General features: G+C 32.6%; 1 protein-coding gene across 1 annotated transcript; it reads left to right on the top strand.

Moving 5' to 3' along the window:
• Positions 1-8: 8 nt before the first annotated feature.
• On the top strand, positions 9-550 carry LOC113474342. Its single transcript, XM_026834962.1, has 3 exons — positions 9-77; positions 222-375; positions 431-550. Exons 1-3 carry the CDS (start codon positions 11-13, stop codon positions 528-530), a joined length of 321 nt encoding a protein of 106 aa, XP_026690763.1. The 5' UTR covers positions 9-10; the 3' UTR covers positions 531-550.
• The last annotated feature ends 20,104 nt before the right edge of the window (positions 551-20,654 follow it).

Below are 20,654 nucleotides of genomic sequence, written 5' to 3'. Positions count from 1 at the left end.
TAGAGCAAACATGGAAGGTGTGAAATCATCAGCTGATGGTGGAGATGCAGATAATCAATTGAATTGTTATGGCATTGGTAAGTTGTAATTTTTAAGATTGTAATTTAAATACAAAATTTTGAGTGACAATATTTGTATAACACCCGACAATTCTAAAACTTAACCTATCCAAAGGTATTGATAAATAATTAGGCTTTACTTCTGAATCTTTTGATTTGTAGAATTTCCCGATAATTGTGCTTCGTATAATGGACCACACAGTGTGGAATGTCTTACCACTATCTGGGAATCAAAAGGTTGCTTAGCTGAAGGAACAAAAGCTCCATTTAAATTAAATGCAGCTGAAAAAGAAGCTTTGGATTTACTTAATTTCGAGTAACGTTTTTGCTTAATTCCGTTGTATATTATAAACTTTGTGTGCTCTTTCTAGTGATATTGGCAATAATTATGAAACTACTCATACTGAGGCTGATGGTGGTGATAGTGATAAAGGATTGGAATGTTATGGAGTTGGTTTGTATATGTTTTAATAGTATTGATGTTGGTACAAGCTGCTCTTAATTTTGTTTTATTTCAGTTTTCCCTGAAAATTGTGATTCATTTAATGGCCCTCATTCCATTGATTGTCTCATCACAATCTGGGAAGAAGTTGGTTGTAAAGTAAAAGGTCTTGGATATCCTGGTGATCTTTCAAGTGAAGATTTAAATATTTTTAAAAATCTGGATTTAGGGTAATTTTTATTCTATTACCTTATATTCTATAATTAACAATATGAAAACAGAGGTGTAAGAGCAAACATGGAAATTGAGAAATTATCAGCTGATGGTGGAAATGCAGATAATCAATTGAATTGTTATGGCTTGGGTGAGTTTATAGGATTTTAGTTTAAATAATATTTTTTTAATAATATTGTTTGTATAATGTTACACTTTACTTATGAAACTTGAACCCACCCAGTGTTATTGATAAATGATTTACTCTCTAACCTGATTTGTAGTATTTCCTGAAAATTGTGCCTCTCATGATGGGCCACACAGTGTTGAATGCCTTACTACTATTTGGGAATCAAGTGGTTGTTTAAGTGAAGGAACAAAAGCTCCAGTTAAATTAGATCATGCTGAAAAAGAAGCTTTAGATTTACTTAACTTAGAGTAAGCATTGTTTAGTTTATTACTGATGCATATTACAATTCTAATTTGTATCTTTACAGTGATGTTGGAATTAATTTTGAATTGCTTCGAATGGAAGCTGATAATGGTGATACAGATAAAGCATTGGAATGTTATGGAATTGGTTTGTACATGTTTTGGCAGCATTGTTGTTAAGACCATTTGACATCAAGTTTTGTTTTATTTTAGTTTTTCCTGAAAATTGTGATTCGTTTAATGGACCTCACGCAATTGATTGTCTCATCACAATCTGGGAAGAAGTAGATTGCAAAGTTAAAGGATATAAATATCCTGGCAACCTTACAACTGAAGATGCGGATGTTTTGAGAAACTTGGACATAACGTTAGTTGCTGAATATGTTATGTATTTCCGCATTTCTGGTTAGCACTTTTTTACTCAAGTATTAATGTAGAGCTATAAAGGAGAACATGGAAGGTGTAAAGTCAGCAGCTGATGGTGGAAATGTTGATCATCAATTGAATTGTTATGGCATTGGTAAGTTTGACTCTCACTGTGTTTTCGGATTTTATATAATAAGCTTTAAATGTTTGTTTTTGTAGTGTTTCCTGACAATTGTGACACGTATGACGGACCACACAGTGTGGAATGCCTTACCACTATCTGGGAATCAAAAGGTTGTTTAAGTGAAGGATCCAAGGCTCCAGTTAAGCTCGATGCAGCTGAAAAGGATGCTTTAAATTTCAACAGTCTTAAGTAAGTATAGAATAAAACTGAGTCTTTTAAATAACTTTATTAACATACATTTTTCATATTTTACCTACAGAGAGGTTTTGGATAATTTTGAATCAATTCGAATGGAAGCTGATGGTGGTGATAAAGATAAAGGATTGGAATGTTATGGAATTGGTATAAATGTGATTTAACTGTAATTGTTTAGAATTTGACTATAAGTTTTGTTTAATTTCAGTTTATCCTGAGAACTGTGATTCATTTAATGGACCTCATGCTATTGATTGTCTCATCACAATCTGGGAAGAAGTTGGTTGTGTGGTCAAAGGTTACAGATATCCTGGCAATCTGACAACTGCAGATGTAAATGCTTTGAAAAACATGGATATAAGGTTATTTTTATCAGATTGTCTGTCTTTATATACTTATAACTGTTAAAACTTAGAGATGTAAGGTCAAACATGGAAGGTGTAAAATCAGCAGCTGATGGCGGAAATGATGATCACCAATTGAATTGTTATGGCATTGGTAAGTATTTTCCTCATCCTCAGTAATTTTCTAATCTTGCTGAAAATATACAGCTTTTATGTTTATTTTTGTGGCTCTCCTTACTTCTGTGTATTTTGTAGCATTTCTTGAAAATTGTGACACGTACTTGGGACCACACAGTGTGGAATGCCTTACAACTATCTGGGAGTCAATAGGTTGTTTAATTGAAGGAACAAAAGCTCCAGATAAACTAGATACGGCTGAAAAAGAAACTTTGGATTTACTTAATTTAGAGTAAGAATGTTTTAACTATTCAATGATTTATTTTGTAAACTTCATTTGCTGTCGCAACAGAGACGTTGGAATTAATTTTGTTTTGACTCGAATGGAAGCCGATAATGGTGACAAAGATAAAGGATTAGAATGTTATGGAATAGGTTTGTACATGTTTTAGCATTATTGATGTTCAGTGGCATTTCTTTTATAAAATTCAAAAGGTTGTGACACATCGTTTTGTGGTTGTAAGTAGGTTTTTAAATTGTCTGAAATCACGCATAAAGTTTTTCCAATACCTAGTTGCAACGATAGGAGATTAGCCTGGCACTTAATCAACGTAAGTAGTGCGGTTACTGAGGTGGTGAAATTAACCTTTCTGTTGGTTTTTTAAGTTTAGAAAATTAATTTTAACGACACTCTGGAAATAACAACAAATCAAACTTGTATAAATCATATTTCGCAACACAACTAACAAAGCTGTGTTGACTTGGCAGCAATTATGAATCATTGTCTGCACTATCTTTTGGTGCCAAATGTTTAGGAGCATAAATAATGTTAATTAACATACAGTATTTTCCTAATCAGTAATTTAATTTTGCAATAAACCACACAGTTATCATAAGAAGATTCTGAAAAGTTAAAGCTTTTATTGAAAAACAAGCTTCCATATTGCACTCGTAAACACAAATATGACAGTTCTAACAGTCTGTAACTCAAACACGACTATTGCGGGTAAAATAATCTGGAAATCAGCAGTGTAACATTAGCAAAAAAATCTACCAATTAAAAAAAAACACTTCTAAATTCATAAAATGAAAAACGCAAACGCATATGTATATAGTTTATTTTACTAGTAAAGTAGCATGTTTATGCAGGAAAGAAAATCGTTGCCAAGGGATAATCAAGTAACTATTTGTTAAATCTACATTTAAACAATATTTGAATGAAAAAATTCTTTATCATACAAAAATTCAGAAGTTGCTGGCTTTCTGTCAATCCTAAAAAATTCTTAGGGTTGGCTTGCATCGTTGCCACTGTTCCTGGTATTAAAAACTGAGCTTAAGTTTTTTATTGCAGTTTTTCCTGAAAATTGTAATTCATTTATGGGACCTCACGCCATTGAATGTCTTCTAACAATCTGGGAAGAAGTGGATTGTAAGGTAAAAGGTTACAGATATCCTGGTAACCTGACAACTGAAGATGCAGATGCTTTAAGAAATATGGACATAACGTTAGTTTTTGGTTCTATTCGCACCATTACAGAGTTGACACTATTTTACTAAAATTATATTGTAGAGCTGTGAAAGAAAACATGGAAGATGTGAAATCAGCAGCTGATGATGGAAATGATGATCAACAGTTGAATTGTTATGGCTTAGGTGAGTAAAAAGCTCTGTCTTTAATTTTTTGTATAAGACATATTTTATCGTTTAATACTTTCTATTTTCTCATTTTAGTTTTTCCCGAACATTGTGACACATACTATGGGCCACACAGTGTGGAATGCCTTACAACTATTTGGGAATCAAAAGGTTGTTTAAGTGAAGGATCAAAATATCCAGACAAACTAGATACGGCTGAAAAGGATGCTTTAGATTTAATAAATATTGAGTAAGTATAAAAACATCTGTCAGTTTATAAACAGTTTAATCCACATTTTCTAATAACTTTTCCACAGCGAAATTTTAGGTAACTTTGAAAGCATTCGAATGGAGGCTGATGGTGGTGACAAAGATAAAGGATTAGAATGTTATGGAATTGGTTTGTATATGTTTTAGAAGCTTTGTTGTTGTGACTATTTGACATCAAGTTTTGTTTTATTTTAGTTTATCCTGAGAATTGTGATTCGTTTAATGGACCTCACGCAATTGATTGTCTCATCACAATCTGGGAAGAAGTAGATTGCAAAGTTAAAGGATATAAATATCCTGGCAACCTTACAACCGAAGATGCGGGTGTTTTGAGAAACTTGGATCTAACGTTAGTTGCTGAATATGTTATGTATTTCCGCATTTCTGGTTAGCACTTTTTTACTCAAATATTAATGTAGAGCTATAAAGGAAAATATGGAAGCTGTTAAATCAGCAGCAGATGCTGGAAATGATGATCAACAATTGAATTGTTATGGCATTGGTATGAAAGAGCTGAGACTGCAATTTTTGTATAAATTCACATTTTGGTACAAAGAAGTTTTCCTATGTTTTCAGTTTTTCCTGAAAATTGTGATACATACTATGGGCCACACAGTGTGGAATGCCTTACAACCATCTGGGAATGGAAAGGTTGTTTAGATGAAGGAACAAAATATCCAGACAAACTAGATACGGCTGAAAAGGATGCTTTAGATTTAATAAATATTGAGTAAGTATAAAAACACCTATCAGTTTATAAACAGTTTAATCAATATTTTCTTATAACTTTTCCACAGCGAAATTTTAGGTAACTTTGAAAGCATTCGAATGGAGGCTGATGGTGGTGACAAAGATAAAGGATTAGAATGTTATGGAATTGGTTTGTATATGTTTTAGAAGCTTTGTTGTTGTGACTATTTGACATCAAGTTTTGTTTTATTTTAGTTTATCCTGAGAATTGTGATTCGTTTAATGGACCTCACGCAATTGATTGTCTCATCACAATCTGGGAAGAAGTAGATTGCAAAGTTAAAGGATATAAATATCCTGGCAACCTTACAACTGAAGATGCGGATGTTTTGAGAAACTTGGACCTAACGTTAGTTGCTGAATATGTTATTTTCAATTGGTTGTTATATTTTCAGTGTTACAGAAATAATATACTTTCACTCTAATATAAATGCAGAGCTGTAAGAGAAAACATGGAAGGTGTGAAATTAGCAGCAGATGGTGGAAATGATGATGAACAATTGAATTGTTATGGCATTGGTATGAAAGAGCTGAGACTGCAATTTTTGTATAAATTCACATTTTGGTACAAAGAAGTTTTCCTATGTTTTTTAAGTTTTTCCGGAAAATTGTGACACATACTATGGACCACACAGTGTGGAATGTCTTAAAACTATTTGGGAATCAAAAGGTTGTTTAAGTGAAGGAACAAAAGCTCCAAATAAACTAGATACGGCTGAAAAAGAAGCTTTGGATCTAATGAACGCTGGGTAAGTATAAAATAAATTAGTAATCTGTTGAACATATTAACATACATTAATTTTTCTACAGTGAAGTTATGGATAATTTTGAATTGACTCGAGTGGAAGCTGATGGTGGTGATAAAGATAAAGGATTGGAATGTTATGGAATTGGTTTGTGGATTTTCTTCAACATTCTTGGAACTGTTTGTTATCCAGTTTTGTTTCCTTTCAGTTTATCCTGAGAATTGCGATTCCTATCATGGACCTCATTCTATTGAATGTCTCATCACAATCTGGGAAGAAGTGGATTGCAAGGTTGAAGGTTATAGATATCCTGGCAACCTCACAGTTGCAGATGCTGATGCTTTGAAATCTTTAAATTTGATGTACGTTAAGTATTTAAATAGAATTTTATATTCAAATTGCAAGATTTTTTATAGAGCTTTAAGAGAAAACATGGAAGGTGTAAAGTCTTCAGCTGATGATGGAAGTGATGATCATCAATTGGATTGTTATGGCTTAGGTAAGTTTTTTATTAGAAATGTAGTGCTTTATGTTAATAATATTTTAATTGTTTCAGTATTTCCTGAAAATTGTGACACATACAATGGACCACACAGTGTTGAATGCCTTACAACTATCTGGGAATTAAAGGGTTGTTTAAGTGAAGGAACAAAAGCTCCGGTTAAACTAGATCATGCTGAAAAAGAAGCTTTGGATTTGATCAGTATAAAGTGAGTATTTATAAAAGAATTTGAAATTTTACCATTATTCATTTATGTAAATATTTTTTTTTGTTTTCTTCGTAGTGAGGTTTTGGATAATTTTGAATCAGTTCAAGTTGAAGCTCATGGTGGTGACAAAGATAAAGGATTGGAATGTTATGGAATTGGTTTGTACATACTATTTTACCATTTAGACCTTTTTTAAAAAAAATATGCTGGTCTAATCCCTTATATTTAATAGTTATGATTAACATAATTAAAGTTTCATTATGTTTTTTTTATTTTAGTTTTTTAAGTCATCGTATTTTATTTCAGTTTATCCTGAAAATTGTGATTCATATCACGGACCTCATTCTATGGATTGTCTTCTAACAATCTGGGAAGAAGTGGGTTGCAACGTCGAAGGTTATAGGTATCCTGGCAACCTCACAGTTGAAGATGCTGATACATTGAAATCTTTGAATTTGACGTAAGCTTAGTACCCAAAGAACAATTCATATTAAAAATGCTGTATTTATTTATAGAGCTTTAAGAGCAAACATGGAAAGTGTAAAGTCAGCAGCTGATGATGGAAGTGATGATCATCAGTTGAACTGTTATGGCTTAGGTTAGTTTGCCTATCAATACTATACGTGCAATTTATGTAAATATTATTTAAATTAGGAATCTGCTGCAATGAAAACATAATAGACAAACATTAAGTGTAACTAGTTATTTAATAAAGGGTATATATTTCGCCTAAATGGCCTTGACACACTTTTATTCAAATAGATTCTGCGTTTAGGTTTTCTTTGAATAAGATATCATGCAAACAGTGCAGCGTCTGCTGCATATAATTTAATTTTTTTATAATTAAAAACTCTGGTGCATATAATTTAAAGATTCCTTTTTATAATTAAAAACTAGTCCTTTTAAGTTGCAAAACTAAAGAACTATATCGATTGTTACGCCATTGGTTGACATAACAATGATTATTTCATGTAATGTTTTTTCTTAACCATGCTTAATTCTTTGATACAACGTCTTCATTATTGATGTCATATATTATTGTTGTGTGAGAGGTTCATTATTAGCCATCCAGTATAAATTAAACACAATAGTTTACAAGGAGATTATTTAAAACTTTAAATAGATGTGAACCTATGCGTTAGTTTTACACTTAAAACATCTTTCGTTGATATATGGTTAGGGCTATTGTTAATACAAAGTATTCTCGGTTATACCATGACTGTAGTGAATCAAACAACACATACATTGATCTGCATTAGACACAATAAAACATAAACTGTCTTATCTGTTTAATCTTTTTGCTTGGCGGATGTCGTTGGATTTAATGAACTACTTTAACAGCCGGCTGTAGACGTAGGTACTTGCTACATATTTCAGAACAAACTTGAGCTACTCGTTAAAGTAAAATGATAACGAATATAACGGTTAACCCACAGGACAGGCTAGGCCTATATTGCGATTGGTGTAAAACGATATGCAACATATTTTATAGTTTAATACCTCATGAACATAAGATTTGTATCAAAATGGGATCCATGTAATAACTAATATTTAGCAGTGTTTAGGTATTTCGAGTTATCATTATTGCATATCATACGGTCAAAGTTCTTCATAAACAGCGAACAAGTAACTGCTTGATTTTAACAGTTTCAAAGCCATATGGTCGATATTAAGAAATCGCCCGAATCCATTGCATCAGTATTGCTGGGAAGGACAGCAGATTTGGTTAATGTTATTATTCTCCAGGATTAATGTTAAAATCTGGGCTTGCAATCAGATCCCTACTGTAGTTTTTTACACAAGAATCGTTTTACCCATTAAGCGCCAGATCAGATTTGCTTAATTTATTACAGTTTTTTTTATTCTTTGTGGGTTACGTATTTGTCATGAACCTGGGACTTAGGCCAGATTTGGCCCACTACCCAAACACCCAAAAAGCCTATTTAGGTCTTTCATGCGGCCGATGTCGTGACAGGGCATCTCAGTCACACACGTATTTTGCATTAATTTTAATTCTCGTGTACTTACAAGTTACCACTTTTTTTAAATTGGGTATAGTTTTTGCTTTGATATATGGCTTATAGTTTGAACAATCCATTAAGGACCGCTGGGTTGGAACAATGTCTGTTCAGTGTCTTGCCCAAGGACACATATCTCAATCAGTATTAGTATCGCTGTCTAGCATTGAATCAGGACACTTTGGTGCAGGTGCCTAAGGCCCTAAGCCACTGAGCCACAAAAAGTGTTACAGTCTTCACTGGCTCAAGGTTACAGGGTTGTCTGGCAACCCTTTGATTTTTTTTTGAACTAATAATGCGTAAGGAATTAGGTTCGACCAAACAAACGCCATTATTACTGCACACAAACTTAGTTTACGTTCATTAAACTATGTCAATACCAATGCGCCATTTACTATACAAGTGAGTTTAACTGGTATTCAAACTCATGTTTGCTAAATAATCTATGTGGGAATCACCATTATGACAGAAATTTTTTTTCTGTTTTTCCTGTTTTTTTGCAACTCTAACGTTTAGTAAAACTTTACACCTATGACAGTTTTTATTTCAATTTTAAATTGTTTCAGTATTTCCTGAAAATTGTGATACATACTATGGGCCACACAGTGTGGAATGCCTTACAACTATCTGGAAATTAAAAGGTTGTTTAAGTGAAGGAACAAAAGCTCCAGTTAAACTAGATCATGCTGAAAAAGAAGCTTTGGATTTGCTCAATGTAAAGTAAGTGTATATGGAACAAATTAAAACATTGTATTACTGTTCATATGTGTAATAATGTTTGTTTGTTTCTATCACAGTGAAGTTTTGGAAAATTTTGAATTAGTTCAAATGGAAGCTGATGGTGGTAACAAAGATAGGGGCTTGGAATGTTATGGAATTGGTTTGTGTTTGTTTAGTTTGTATTTTTTAGTATAATTTGCTAACTTGTTGTCATTCATTCTAGTTTATCCTGAGAATTGTGATTCATATCACGGACCTCATTCTTTCGATTGTCTTGTAACAATCTGGGAAGAAGTGGGTTGCAAGGTCGAAGGTTATAGATATCCTGGCAACCTCACAGTTGAAGATGCTGATGCTTTGAAATCTTTGAATTTGACGTAAGTTTAGTTTTGATAAGAAACTTCTTATTCAGAATAAGCGATTTTACCATAGAGCAATAAGAGAAAACATGGAAGGTGTAAAATCTTCAGCAGATGATGGAAGTGATGATCATCAATTGAATTGTTATGGCTTAAGTAAGTTTTAGCAAACAACTTTGTGTTTTGGCTAAATATTTTTTAATTGTTTTAGTATTTCCTGAAAATTGTGATACATACTATGGGCCACACAGTGTTGAATGCCTTACAACTATCTGGATATCAAAAGGTTGTTTAAGTGAAGGAACAAAAGCTCCAGTTAAACTAGATCATGCTGAAAAAGAAGTGTTGGATTTGCTCAATCTAAAGTAAGTATTTATTAAACAACTTGGAACATAATATTATCATTCATATGTGTAATATTTTTTTGTTCCCAGTGAAGTTTTAAATAATTTCGAATTAGTTCAAATGGAAGCTGATAGTGGTGACAAAGATAGGGGCTTGGAATGTTATGGAATTGGTTTGTATTTGTCTGCTTTGTATTTCAGTAAAATTTCCTAAAGCAGTGTGATTCATTTTAGTTTATCCTGAGAATTGTGATTCATATCACGGACCTCACTCCATTGATTGTCTCATCGCAATCTGGGACGATGTGGGTTGTGAGCACAAAGGTTATAGATTTCCCAACAACCTCACAAAACCTGATTGTGAATCAATGAAAAACTCAAATTTGACGTATGTTTAATTTTATAATAATCCTAAACATTTAATAGATTATGTTCATACACAGAGCAATAAGAGAGAACATGGAAGGTGTGAAATCAGCAGCTGATGATGGAAATGATGATCATCAGTTAAACTGTTATGGAATAGGTAAGTGAAATGTCTGTCGTTGTTAATATTATTTTGTCTATATTACTAACATGCGATTTGTGTTGTTTATGTTTAAAAACATCTTGTGCTTGCTTTTTTAGTATTTCCTGACAATTGTGACTCCTATGGCGGACCACACAGTGTGGAATGCCTTACCACTATTTGGGAATCAAACGGTTGTTTAACTGATGGAACAAAATCTCCAGTTAAATTGGTAAAAAATGAAACAGAGGCCCTGGATTTGCTCAATGTTGAGTATGTAAACATTGCTTGTTTGTATTTGTTACAGCTTTTATAAGTATTGTTTTAATTGCAGTGAAGTTTTTATTACTTTTGAAACAATTCGAATGCAGGCTGATGGTGGTAACAAAGATAAAGGATTGGAATGTTATGGAGTTGGTTTGTATTTCTTGGATTTGTTTTGTGTATTGACTTGCTTTTACAATAATGCATTTTATTTCAGTTTATCCTGAGAATTGCAATTCCTATCATGGACCTCATTATGTTGAATGCCTTGTAACAATCTGGGAAGAAGTTGGTTGCCATTTCGAAGGTTATAGGTATCCTGGCAACCTCACAGTTGAAGATGCTGATACATTGAAATCTTTGAATTTGACGTAAGTTGAATATTTAAGGAAAACTTAATATTCAAAATACAAGATTTATTTAGAGCTGTAAGGGAAAACATGGAAGGTGTGAAATCAGCAGCAGATGATGGAAGTGATGATCATCAGTTAAATTGTTATGGCTTAAGTAAGTTTTAGCAAACAACTTTGTGTTTGGTCTAAATATAATTTTAATTGTTCCAGTATTTCCTGAAAATTGTGACACATATTATGGGCCACACAGTGTTGAATGCCTTACCACTATTTGGATATCAAAAGGTTGTTTAAGTGAAGGAACAAAAGCTCCAGTTAAATTGGATCATGCTGAAAAAGAAATGTTGGATTTTCTCAATGTAAAGTAAGTATTTATGGAACAATTTGAAACATTGTATTATCATTCATATGTGTAATCATTTTTGTTTGGTTTCACCACAGTGAGGTTTTGGACAATTTCGAATTAGTTCAAATAGAAGCTGATAGTGGTGACAAAGATAGGGGCTTGGAATGTTATGGAATTGGTTTGTGTTTTTGTTTATTTTATTTTTTTTTTTTAGATTCATATTTTTTATCCATGTGTTTTCTTACAGTTTATCCTGAGAATTGTGAATCATATCACGGACCTCACTCCATGGATTGTCTCATCGCAATCTGGGACGATGTGGGTTGTGAGCACAAAGGTTATAGATTTCCCAACAACCTCACAAAACCTGATTGTGAATCAATGAAAAACTCAAATTTGACGTATGTTTAATTTAAAATAATCCTGAACATTTATTAAAATATGTTCATATACAGTGCAATAAGAGAGAACATGGAAGGTGTGAAATCAGCAGCCGATGATGGAAATGATGATCATCAATTGAATTGTTATGGAATTGGTGAGTAAAATGTCTGTTGTTGTTATACTAGGAACAAATTTTGATCAAATTACTTCTGCGGGATTTGTAACATTTTCATAAAATAACATTTTGTGTTTCTTCCTCTTAAGTATTTCCTGACAATTGTGATTCGTATAACGGACCACACAGTGTGGAATGCCTTACCACTATCTGGAAATCAAAAGGTTGTTTGGCTGAAGGAACAAAAGCTCCAGTTAAATTGGTAAAAAATGAAACAGAAGCCTTGGATTTGCTTAATGTGGAGTATGTAAACATTGCTTGTTTATATTTCGTACAGCTTCTATAAGTAATGTTTTAATCGCAGTGAAGTTTTTATTACTTTTGAAACAATTCGAATGCAGGCTGATGGTGGTAACAAAGATAAAGGATTGGAATGTTATGGAGTTGGTTTGTATTTCTTAAATTTGTGTTGTTTATTAAAGGATTCTCACAATACTGCATTTTATTTTAGTTTATCCTGAGAATTGTAATTCCTATCATGGACTTCATTCTATTGAATGTCTTGTAACAATCTGGGAAGAAGTGGATTGCAAGGTTGAAGGTTATAGGTATCCTGGCAACCTCACAGTCGCAGATGTTGATACATTGACATCTTTGAATTTGACGTAAGTTGAGTATTTGAGGTGAATTTTATAATCAAAATACAGTATTTTCCAATAGAGCTGTAAGGGAAAACATGGAAAGTGTAAAATTTTCAGCAGATGATGGAAGTGATGATCATCAATTGAATTGTTATGGCTTAAGTAAGTTTTAGCAAACAACTTTGTGTTTTGCCTAAACATTTTTTAATTGTTTTAGTATTTCCTGAAAATTGTGATACATACTATGGACCATATAGTATAGAATGCCTAACCACTATCTGGATATCAAAAGGTTGTTTAAGTGAAGGAACAAAAGCTCCAGTTAAACTAGATCATGCTGAAAAAGAAGCTTTAGATTTGCTCAATGTAAAGTAAGTGTTTAATGTAAAGGAAGTGTTTATAAAGGGAAAATTATAGCATTGTATTAACGTTCATATCTGTAATCATTTTTTGTTTTTTCCACAGTGAGGTTTTGGATAATTTGGAATTGGTTCAAATGGAAGCCGATGGTGGTGATAAAGATAAAGGATTAGAATGTTATGGAATTGGTTTGTTTTTTTCCACTTTGTGTTTAAATTAGTACTATCTTCTAAATCATTGTGTTTTATTTAAGTTTATCCTGAGAATTGTGAATCGTATCATGGACCTCACTCCATGGATTGTCTCATTGCAATCTGGGACGAAGTGGGTTGTGAGCACAAAGGGTATAGATTTCCCAACAACCTCACAAAACCTGATTGTGAATCAATGAAAAATTCAAATTTGACGTATGTTTAATTTTGGAATAATTTTGAACATTAAATTAAATATGTTCATACACAGAGCAATAATAGAAAACATGGAAGGTGTGAAATCAGCAGCTGATGATGGAAATGATGATCATCAATTGAATTGTTATGGCTTAGGTGAGTGAAATGTCTGTTGCTGTTTTAGTAAATACAACTTTTGTTTAAATTACTTCTGTGCGATTTGTAACATTTATGTATAAAATCAATTTGTGTTTATTTTTTAGTATTTCCTGACAATTGTGACTCATATGAAGGACCACACAGTGTGGAATGCCTTACCACTATTTGGAAATCAAAAGGTTGTTTAACTGAAGGAACAAAAGCTCCAGTTAAATTGGTAAAAAATGAAACAGAGGCCTTGGATTTGCTTAATGTGGAGTATGTAAACATTGCCTGTTTATATTTCTTACAGCTTTTATAAGTAATGTTTTAATCACAGTGAGGTTTTTATTACTTTTGAAACAATTCGAATGCAGGCTGATGGTGGTAACAAAGATAAAGGATTGGAATGTTATGGAGTTGGTTTGTATTTCTTGGTTTGTGTTGTTTATTGACTTGTTGTTACATCGCTGCATTTTATTTCAGTTTATCTTGAGAATTGTGATTCATATCACGGACCCCACTCCATTGATTGTCTCATCGCAATCTGGGACGATGTGGGTTGTGAGCACAAAGGTTATAGATTTCCCAACAACCTCACAATTCCTGATTGTGAATCAATGAAAAACTCAAATTTGACGTGAGTTTAATTTTATAATAATCCTGAACATTTAATAAAGTATGTTCATATACAGAGCAATAATAGAAAACATGGAAGGTGTGAAATCAGCAGCTGATGATGGAAATGATGATCATCAATTGAATTGTTATGGCTTAGGTGAGTGAAATGTCTGTTGCTGTTTAATTAGTTACAAATTTTGACTCAATTACTCTTGTGCGATTTGTAATGTTTATGTACAAAAAAACAATTCCTGTTTGCTTTTCCTAGTATTTCCTGAACATTGTGACTCGTATGAAGGACCACACAGTGTGGAATGCCTTACCACTATTTGGAAATCAAAAGGTTGTTTAACTGAAGGAACAAAAGCCCCAGTTAAATTAGTAAAAAATGAAACAGAGGCCCTGGATTTGCTTAATGTGGAGTATGTAAACATTGCTTGTTTATATTTCTTACAGCTTCTATAAGTAATGTTTTAATCACAGTGGGATTTTTGTTACTTTTGAAACAATTCGAATGCAGGCTGATGGTGGTAACAAAGATAAAGGATTGGAATGTTATGGAGTTGGTTTGTATTTCTTCAATTTGTGTTGTTTATTGAAGAATTCTCACAATGCTTCATTTTATTTTAGTTTATCCTGAGAATTGCAATTCCTATCACGGACCTCACTCTATTGAATGTCTTGTAACAATCTGGGAAGAAGTGGATTGCAAGGTCGAAGGTTATAGATATCCTGGCAATCTCACAGTTGAAGATGTTGATGCATTGACATCTTTGAATTTGACGTGAGTTGAGTAAATAAAGACAATTTTGTATTTAAAATTTATGCAATATTTTTTATAGAGCGGCAAGAGAAAACATGGAAGGTGTAAAGTCTTCAGCAGATGAGGGAAGTGATGATCATCAATTGAATTGTTATGGCTTAGGTAAGTTTTAGCAAACAACCTTGTGTTTTGTCTGAGTATAATTTTAATTGTTCCAGTATTTCCTGAAAATTGTGATACATACTATGGGCCACACAGTGTTGAATGCCTTACAACTATTTGGATATCAAAAGGTTGTTTAGGTGAAGGAACAAAAGCTCCAGTTAAATTAGATCATGCTGAAAAAGAAATGTTGGATTTTCTCAATGTAAAGTAAGTATTTATGGTAGAATTTAAGTCATTGTATTATCATTCATATGTGTAATAATTTTTGTTTGTTTCAACCACAGTGAAGTTTTGTACAATATCCAATTAGTTCAAATGGAAGCTGATGGTGGTGATAAAGATAGGGGCTTGGAATGTTATGGAATTGGTTTGTGTTTGTTTATTTTCTGTTTTTTTTAGATTAATATTCCTTATTATTGTGGTTTCTTTCAGTTTATCCTGAGAATTGTGAATCATATCACGGACCTCACTCCATTGATTGTCTCATCGCAATCTGGGACGATGTGGGTTGTGAGCACAAAGGTTATAGATTTCCCAACAACCTCACAATTCCTGATTGTGAATCAATGAAAAACTCAAATTTGACGTGAGTTTAATTTTGTAATAATCCTGAACATTTAATAAAGTATGTTCATACACAGAGCAATAATAGAAAACATAGAAGGTGTAAAATCAGCAGCTGATGATGGAAATGATGATCATCAATTGAATTGTTATGGCTTAGGTGAGTAAAATGTATGTTGCCATTTTATTAAATAAAAGGTTGTTTAAATTACTAAACACCAATTTTTGTTTATTTTTTAGTATTTCCTGACAATTGTGACTCATATGAAGGACCACACATTGTGGAATGCCTTACCACTATTTGGAAATCAAAAGGTTGTTTAACTGAAGGAACAAAAGCTCCAGTTAAATTGGTAAAAAATGAAACAGAAGCCCTGGATTTGCTTAATGTGGAGTATGTAAACATTGCTTGTTTATATTTCTTACAGCTTCTATAAGTAATGTTTTAATCACAGTGAGTTTTTATTACTTTTGAAACAATTCGAATGCAGGCTGATGGTGGTAACAAAGATAAAGGATTGGAATGTTATGGAGTTGGTTTGTATTTCTCTTTGTTTTGTTTGTTGACTTATTCTTACATAGCTGCATTTTATTTCAGTTTATCTTGAGAATTGTGAATCGTATCATGGACCTCACTCCATGGATTGTCTCATCGCAATCTGGGACGATGTGGGTTGTGAGCACAAAGGTTATAGATTTCCCAACAACCTCACAAAACCTGATTGTGAATCAATGAAAAACTCAAACTTGACGTAAGTTTAATTTTATAATAATCTTGAACATTAAATAAAATATGTTCATACACAGAGCAATAAGAGATAACATGGAAGGTGTGAAATCAGCAGCTGATGATGGAAATGATGATCATCAATTAAATTGTTATGGCCTAGGTGACTAGAATTTATGTTGCTGTTTTAGTAAATACAAGTTTTGTTTAAATTTCTCCTTTGCGATTTTTAACATTTATGTATAAAAATCATTGTGTGTTTGCTTTTCCTAGTATTTCCTGAACATTGTGACTCGTATGAAGAACCACACAGTGTGGAATGTTTTACCACTATTTGGAAATCAAAAGGTTGTTTAACTGAAGGAACTAAAGCTCCAGTTAAATTGGTAAAAAATGAAACAGAAGCCCTGGATTTGCTTAATGTGGAGTATGTAAACATTGCTTGTTTATATTTCTTACAGCTTCTATAAGTAATGTTTTAATCACAGTGAGATTTTTATTACCTTTGAGACAATTCGAATGCAGGCTGATGGTGGTAACAAAGATAAAGGATTGGAATGTTATGGAGTTGGTTTGTATTTCTCTTTGTGTTGTTTATTGAAGAATTCTCACAATACTGCATTTTTTTTAGTTTATCCGGAGAATTGCGATTCATATCACGGACCTCATAACATTGAATGTCTTGTAACAATCTGGGAAGAAGTGGATTGCAAGGTCGAAGGTTATAGATATCCTGGTAACCTCACAGTTGAAGATGCTGATGCATTGAAGTCTTTGAATTTGACGTAGGTTAAGTTTTGTAAATATTTTTTATATGGTTGCGTATTGTATTTTTGTTATAACGTTGTTCGCGATCAAAACATATTCCAACTTCGACTTCAAAAACTTATCGCACCCAAAAAGAGAGAAGGAAGTGTGGTGAGTACGTGACAAGCATGTGTCACACAGGAGTGCACACACACGCAACAAACACAATAATAATATGGCGCCTTATCTTCCCTGTAGTTGGCGCGCGGAACACACATTATAGCGTGTTATATGTTGAACCATAGCACCAACAATCGCTACAATTTTCAAAATGCAAGGTTTATTTATAGAGGTGCAAGAGAAAACATGGAAGGTGTGAAATTTTCGGCAGATGATGGAAGTGATGATCATCAATTGAATTGTTATGGCTTAAGTAAGTTTTAGCAAACAACTTTGTGTTTTGTTTAATTACTTTTTTAATTATTTTAGTATTTCCTGAAAATTGTGATACATACTATGGGCCACACAGTGTTGAATGCCTTACCACTATTTGGATATCAAAAGGTTGTTTAAGTGAAGGAACAAAAGCTCCAGTTAAGTTAGATCATGCTGAAAAAGAAGTGCTGGATTTTCTCAATGTAAAGTAAGTATTTATTAAACAATTTTAAACATTATATTATCATTATAATATGTAACTAGAGATGAAAGATCTAATGAGTGAGCTCATCCAAAACTAGTTAGTGTAGTATTATTAACCGTTTTACTACAACGCATACTTTTTCGTGTTTTCCAAACCGACTTCTAGCTAACACGTTTTAATGTCGCAACCCCTACATTTGTCTATAATCAACGCCACTGCTAATATGTGTCAAATAAATCTACTGGGGCAATTTTGAATCATTTTTAAAACCAAACCAGTGCAACACAATGGATTTGAATGAAAAAAAAACAAGTTTGATAAAGGATACATAAAATGTTTATGTATATTAACATATTATACATTTATTACCTAACTGCACACATTCATTAGTGTTTTAAATACTATAAAAATTAAAGGAGAAGTATGTGAAATACAGTTCTATGCATTATATCTCTTTCGTCTACATTTATAAAAGTTGGCATAGATGTCAATTCAGCAGTACTAAGGTGACAATATTTCTCTTAAATTTCGAAACTGGGCTTACAAGGCAACATTATGTTTATCCAGGTGACCTGGCTCAGCTTAAAGATGCAAAACATTATTTACATTCAATATTTCACTATGAAACTCATTTCTATATAACAAAGAGTAAAACATATTGTTATTGTATGATAACAATGTATTAAATAATTTAACAGATACAACCTCATTATTGAATGGTAATACCCAACAACTCTACTAACGCACAAAACAGTGATTTAAGATTGCCTTAGGATTCACATTTTAATAAACTCTGCGGTGACGTGATTAAAACTCATTTACAATCACAGCTTAAAACATAAATAAACCTCATTGAATAGTATGAATAGAGTATACTTTGCAGCTGATTGTTTTGTAGACACTTATTAGAATGTTAGAAGTTGTAGTGACCTGTAAAATTTGGGTGTCAAAACCTGTTACCTCAAACTTGTTTTCATAGTCATGGTGATAAGGCACCCTGGAACGCCTAACTGGATACCTATGAATAGTTGTACATAAACATGATGGGGTACTATGCTGATTTAGTTGACTGTAGAAATAACTAACCCATGTTTGATTCCTTGTTGCTATGCATAGAAAGCCATCTCTTTACTCTTCTATGAATTTGCTCTGCATAATAGATTATATACAGAACACAATATGACTTACAATGTACAAATTAATAATAAATATTGGTGCATGTCAGTCTTCATGTAAACTATGTTAATAACTTAATAACAGCATTAACCTATGTAGGTAACCAAAATTAGTGCTGCTACAAGTGAAAATATGTAAACATCAGTTTATCATTCTATTAAATGGACTTTATTTAGGAACTTGCAGGAAATTAATGCTTACCGTTATAAACACTGTGATTAATGGTCATTGAATAATCTGCAGTTAAGTATTCTATCTCTACAATGTTGAGTAGTATACCTTATTTCATAATGTTAACTGGTTATGGCAGAACTCCCCCCTGTTAGCATTACCTGAATTTGTTTGTGTGAAAGCAAGTACCAACTAACCGTGACAATGTAACATCCAGACTGTGGTGTAGAGTGTGGTCGATTTTCTAACCAAAACAAATGAAAACATAAACAGTGCAATACCAGTTCTCAAAATTGCAAGCGAAACTGGTGTTGGCCTGTAGAAGATGTCCCGATTTCAAGGCATTGACCACAAAAAAGACTAATTATGCACGTTTTAATTTAAAAAAATTTATTCCAAAATTTATAAATTTATTTATGATTGGATTTCAATCAAGAGATTAAAGAATAAATGCTAGATTTTAGAATTAAGATCAGTGCAGAAAAAAGTAGCCTAAAAAGGCAACAACAACAAGAACAACTGTTTGACAAAAAGGGATCTAGATGACTACTTACATGCTCAATAATTGTTCTTTGTTTCCACCACAGAGAGGTTTTGGACAATTTGGAATTAGTTCAAATAGAAGCTGATGGTGGTGACAAAGATAGGGGCTTGGAATGTTATGGAATTGGTTTGTGTTTGTTTAATTTATGTTTTATTTAGTTCAATTTTTTCAAATCATTACATTTTATTTCAGTTTATCCTGAGAATTGTGATTCATATCACGGACCTCACTCCATTGATTGTCTCATCGCAATCTGGGACGATGTGGGTTGTGAGCACAAAGGTTATAGATTTCCCAACAACCTCACAATTCCTGATTGTGAATCCATGAAAAACTCAAATTTGACGTATGTTTAATTTTAAAATATTCTTGAACATTTAATAAAATATGTTCCTACACAGAGCAATAATAAAAAACATAGAAGGTGTAAAATCAGCAGCTGATGATGGAAATGATGATCATCAATTGAATTGTTATGGCTTAGGTGAGTGAAATGTCTTTTGCTGTTTTAGTAAATACAAATATTGTTTAAATTACTTCTGTGCGATTTGTAACATTTATGTTAATAAACAATTTTGGTTTGCATTTTTAGTATTTCCTGAACATTGTGACTCGTATGAAGGACCACACAGTGTGGAATGCTTTACCACTATTTGGAAATCAAAAGGTTGTTTAACTGAAGGAACAAAAGCTCCAGTTAAATTGGTAAAAAATGAAACAGAGGCCCTGGATTTGCTTAATGTTGAGTATGTAAACATTGCTTGTTTATATTTCTTACAGCTTCTATAAGTAATGTTTTAATCACAGTGAGATTTTTATTACCTTTGAAACAATTCGAATGCATGCTGATGGTGGTAACAAAGATAAAGGATTAGAATGTTATGGAGTTGGTTTGTAGTTCTTGAATTTGTGTTTTTTATTGACTTGTTGTTACATCGCCGCATTTTATTTCAGTTTATCTTGAGAATTGTGATTCATATCACGGACCTCACTCCATTGATTGTCTCATCGCAATCTGGGACGATGTGGGTTGTGAGCACAAAGGTTATAGATTTCCCAACAACCTCACATTCCTGATTGTGAATCCATGAAAAACTCAAATTTGACGTGAGTTTAATTTTGGAATAATCATTG

The sequence above is a fragment of the Ciona intestinalis genome, chromosome 7 (genome assembly GCF_000224145.3).
Source record: "Ciona intestinalis chromosome 7, KH, whole genome shotgun sequence".
Lineage (NCBI taxonomy): Eukaryota > Metazoa > Chordata > Ascidiacea > Phlebobranchia > Cionidae > Ciona > Ciona intestinalis.
The sequence above is the reverse complement of the archived record's forward strand: the minus strand, read 5'-3'. Positions and strand labels throughout refer to the sequence as shown.

What these genes read in the sequence shown, in the direction of transcription:
- LOC113474342 (XM_026834962.1), top strand. Translation starts at nt 11, where the DNA reads ATGGAAGGTGTGAAATCATCAGCTGATGGTGGAGATGCAGATAATCAA. An exon ending in ATTGAATTGTTATGGCATTG is followed by an intron (nt 78 to 221) that starts GTAAGTTGTAAT and finishes TTTGATTTGTAG; the next exon opens with AATTTCCCGATAATTGTGCT. An exon ending in TTGGATTTACTTAATTTCGA is followed by an intron (nt 376 to 430) that starts GTAACGTTTTTG and finishes TGCTCTTTCTAG; the next exon opens with TGATATTGGCAATAATTATG.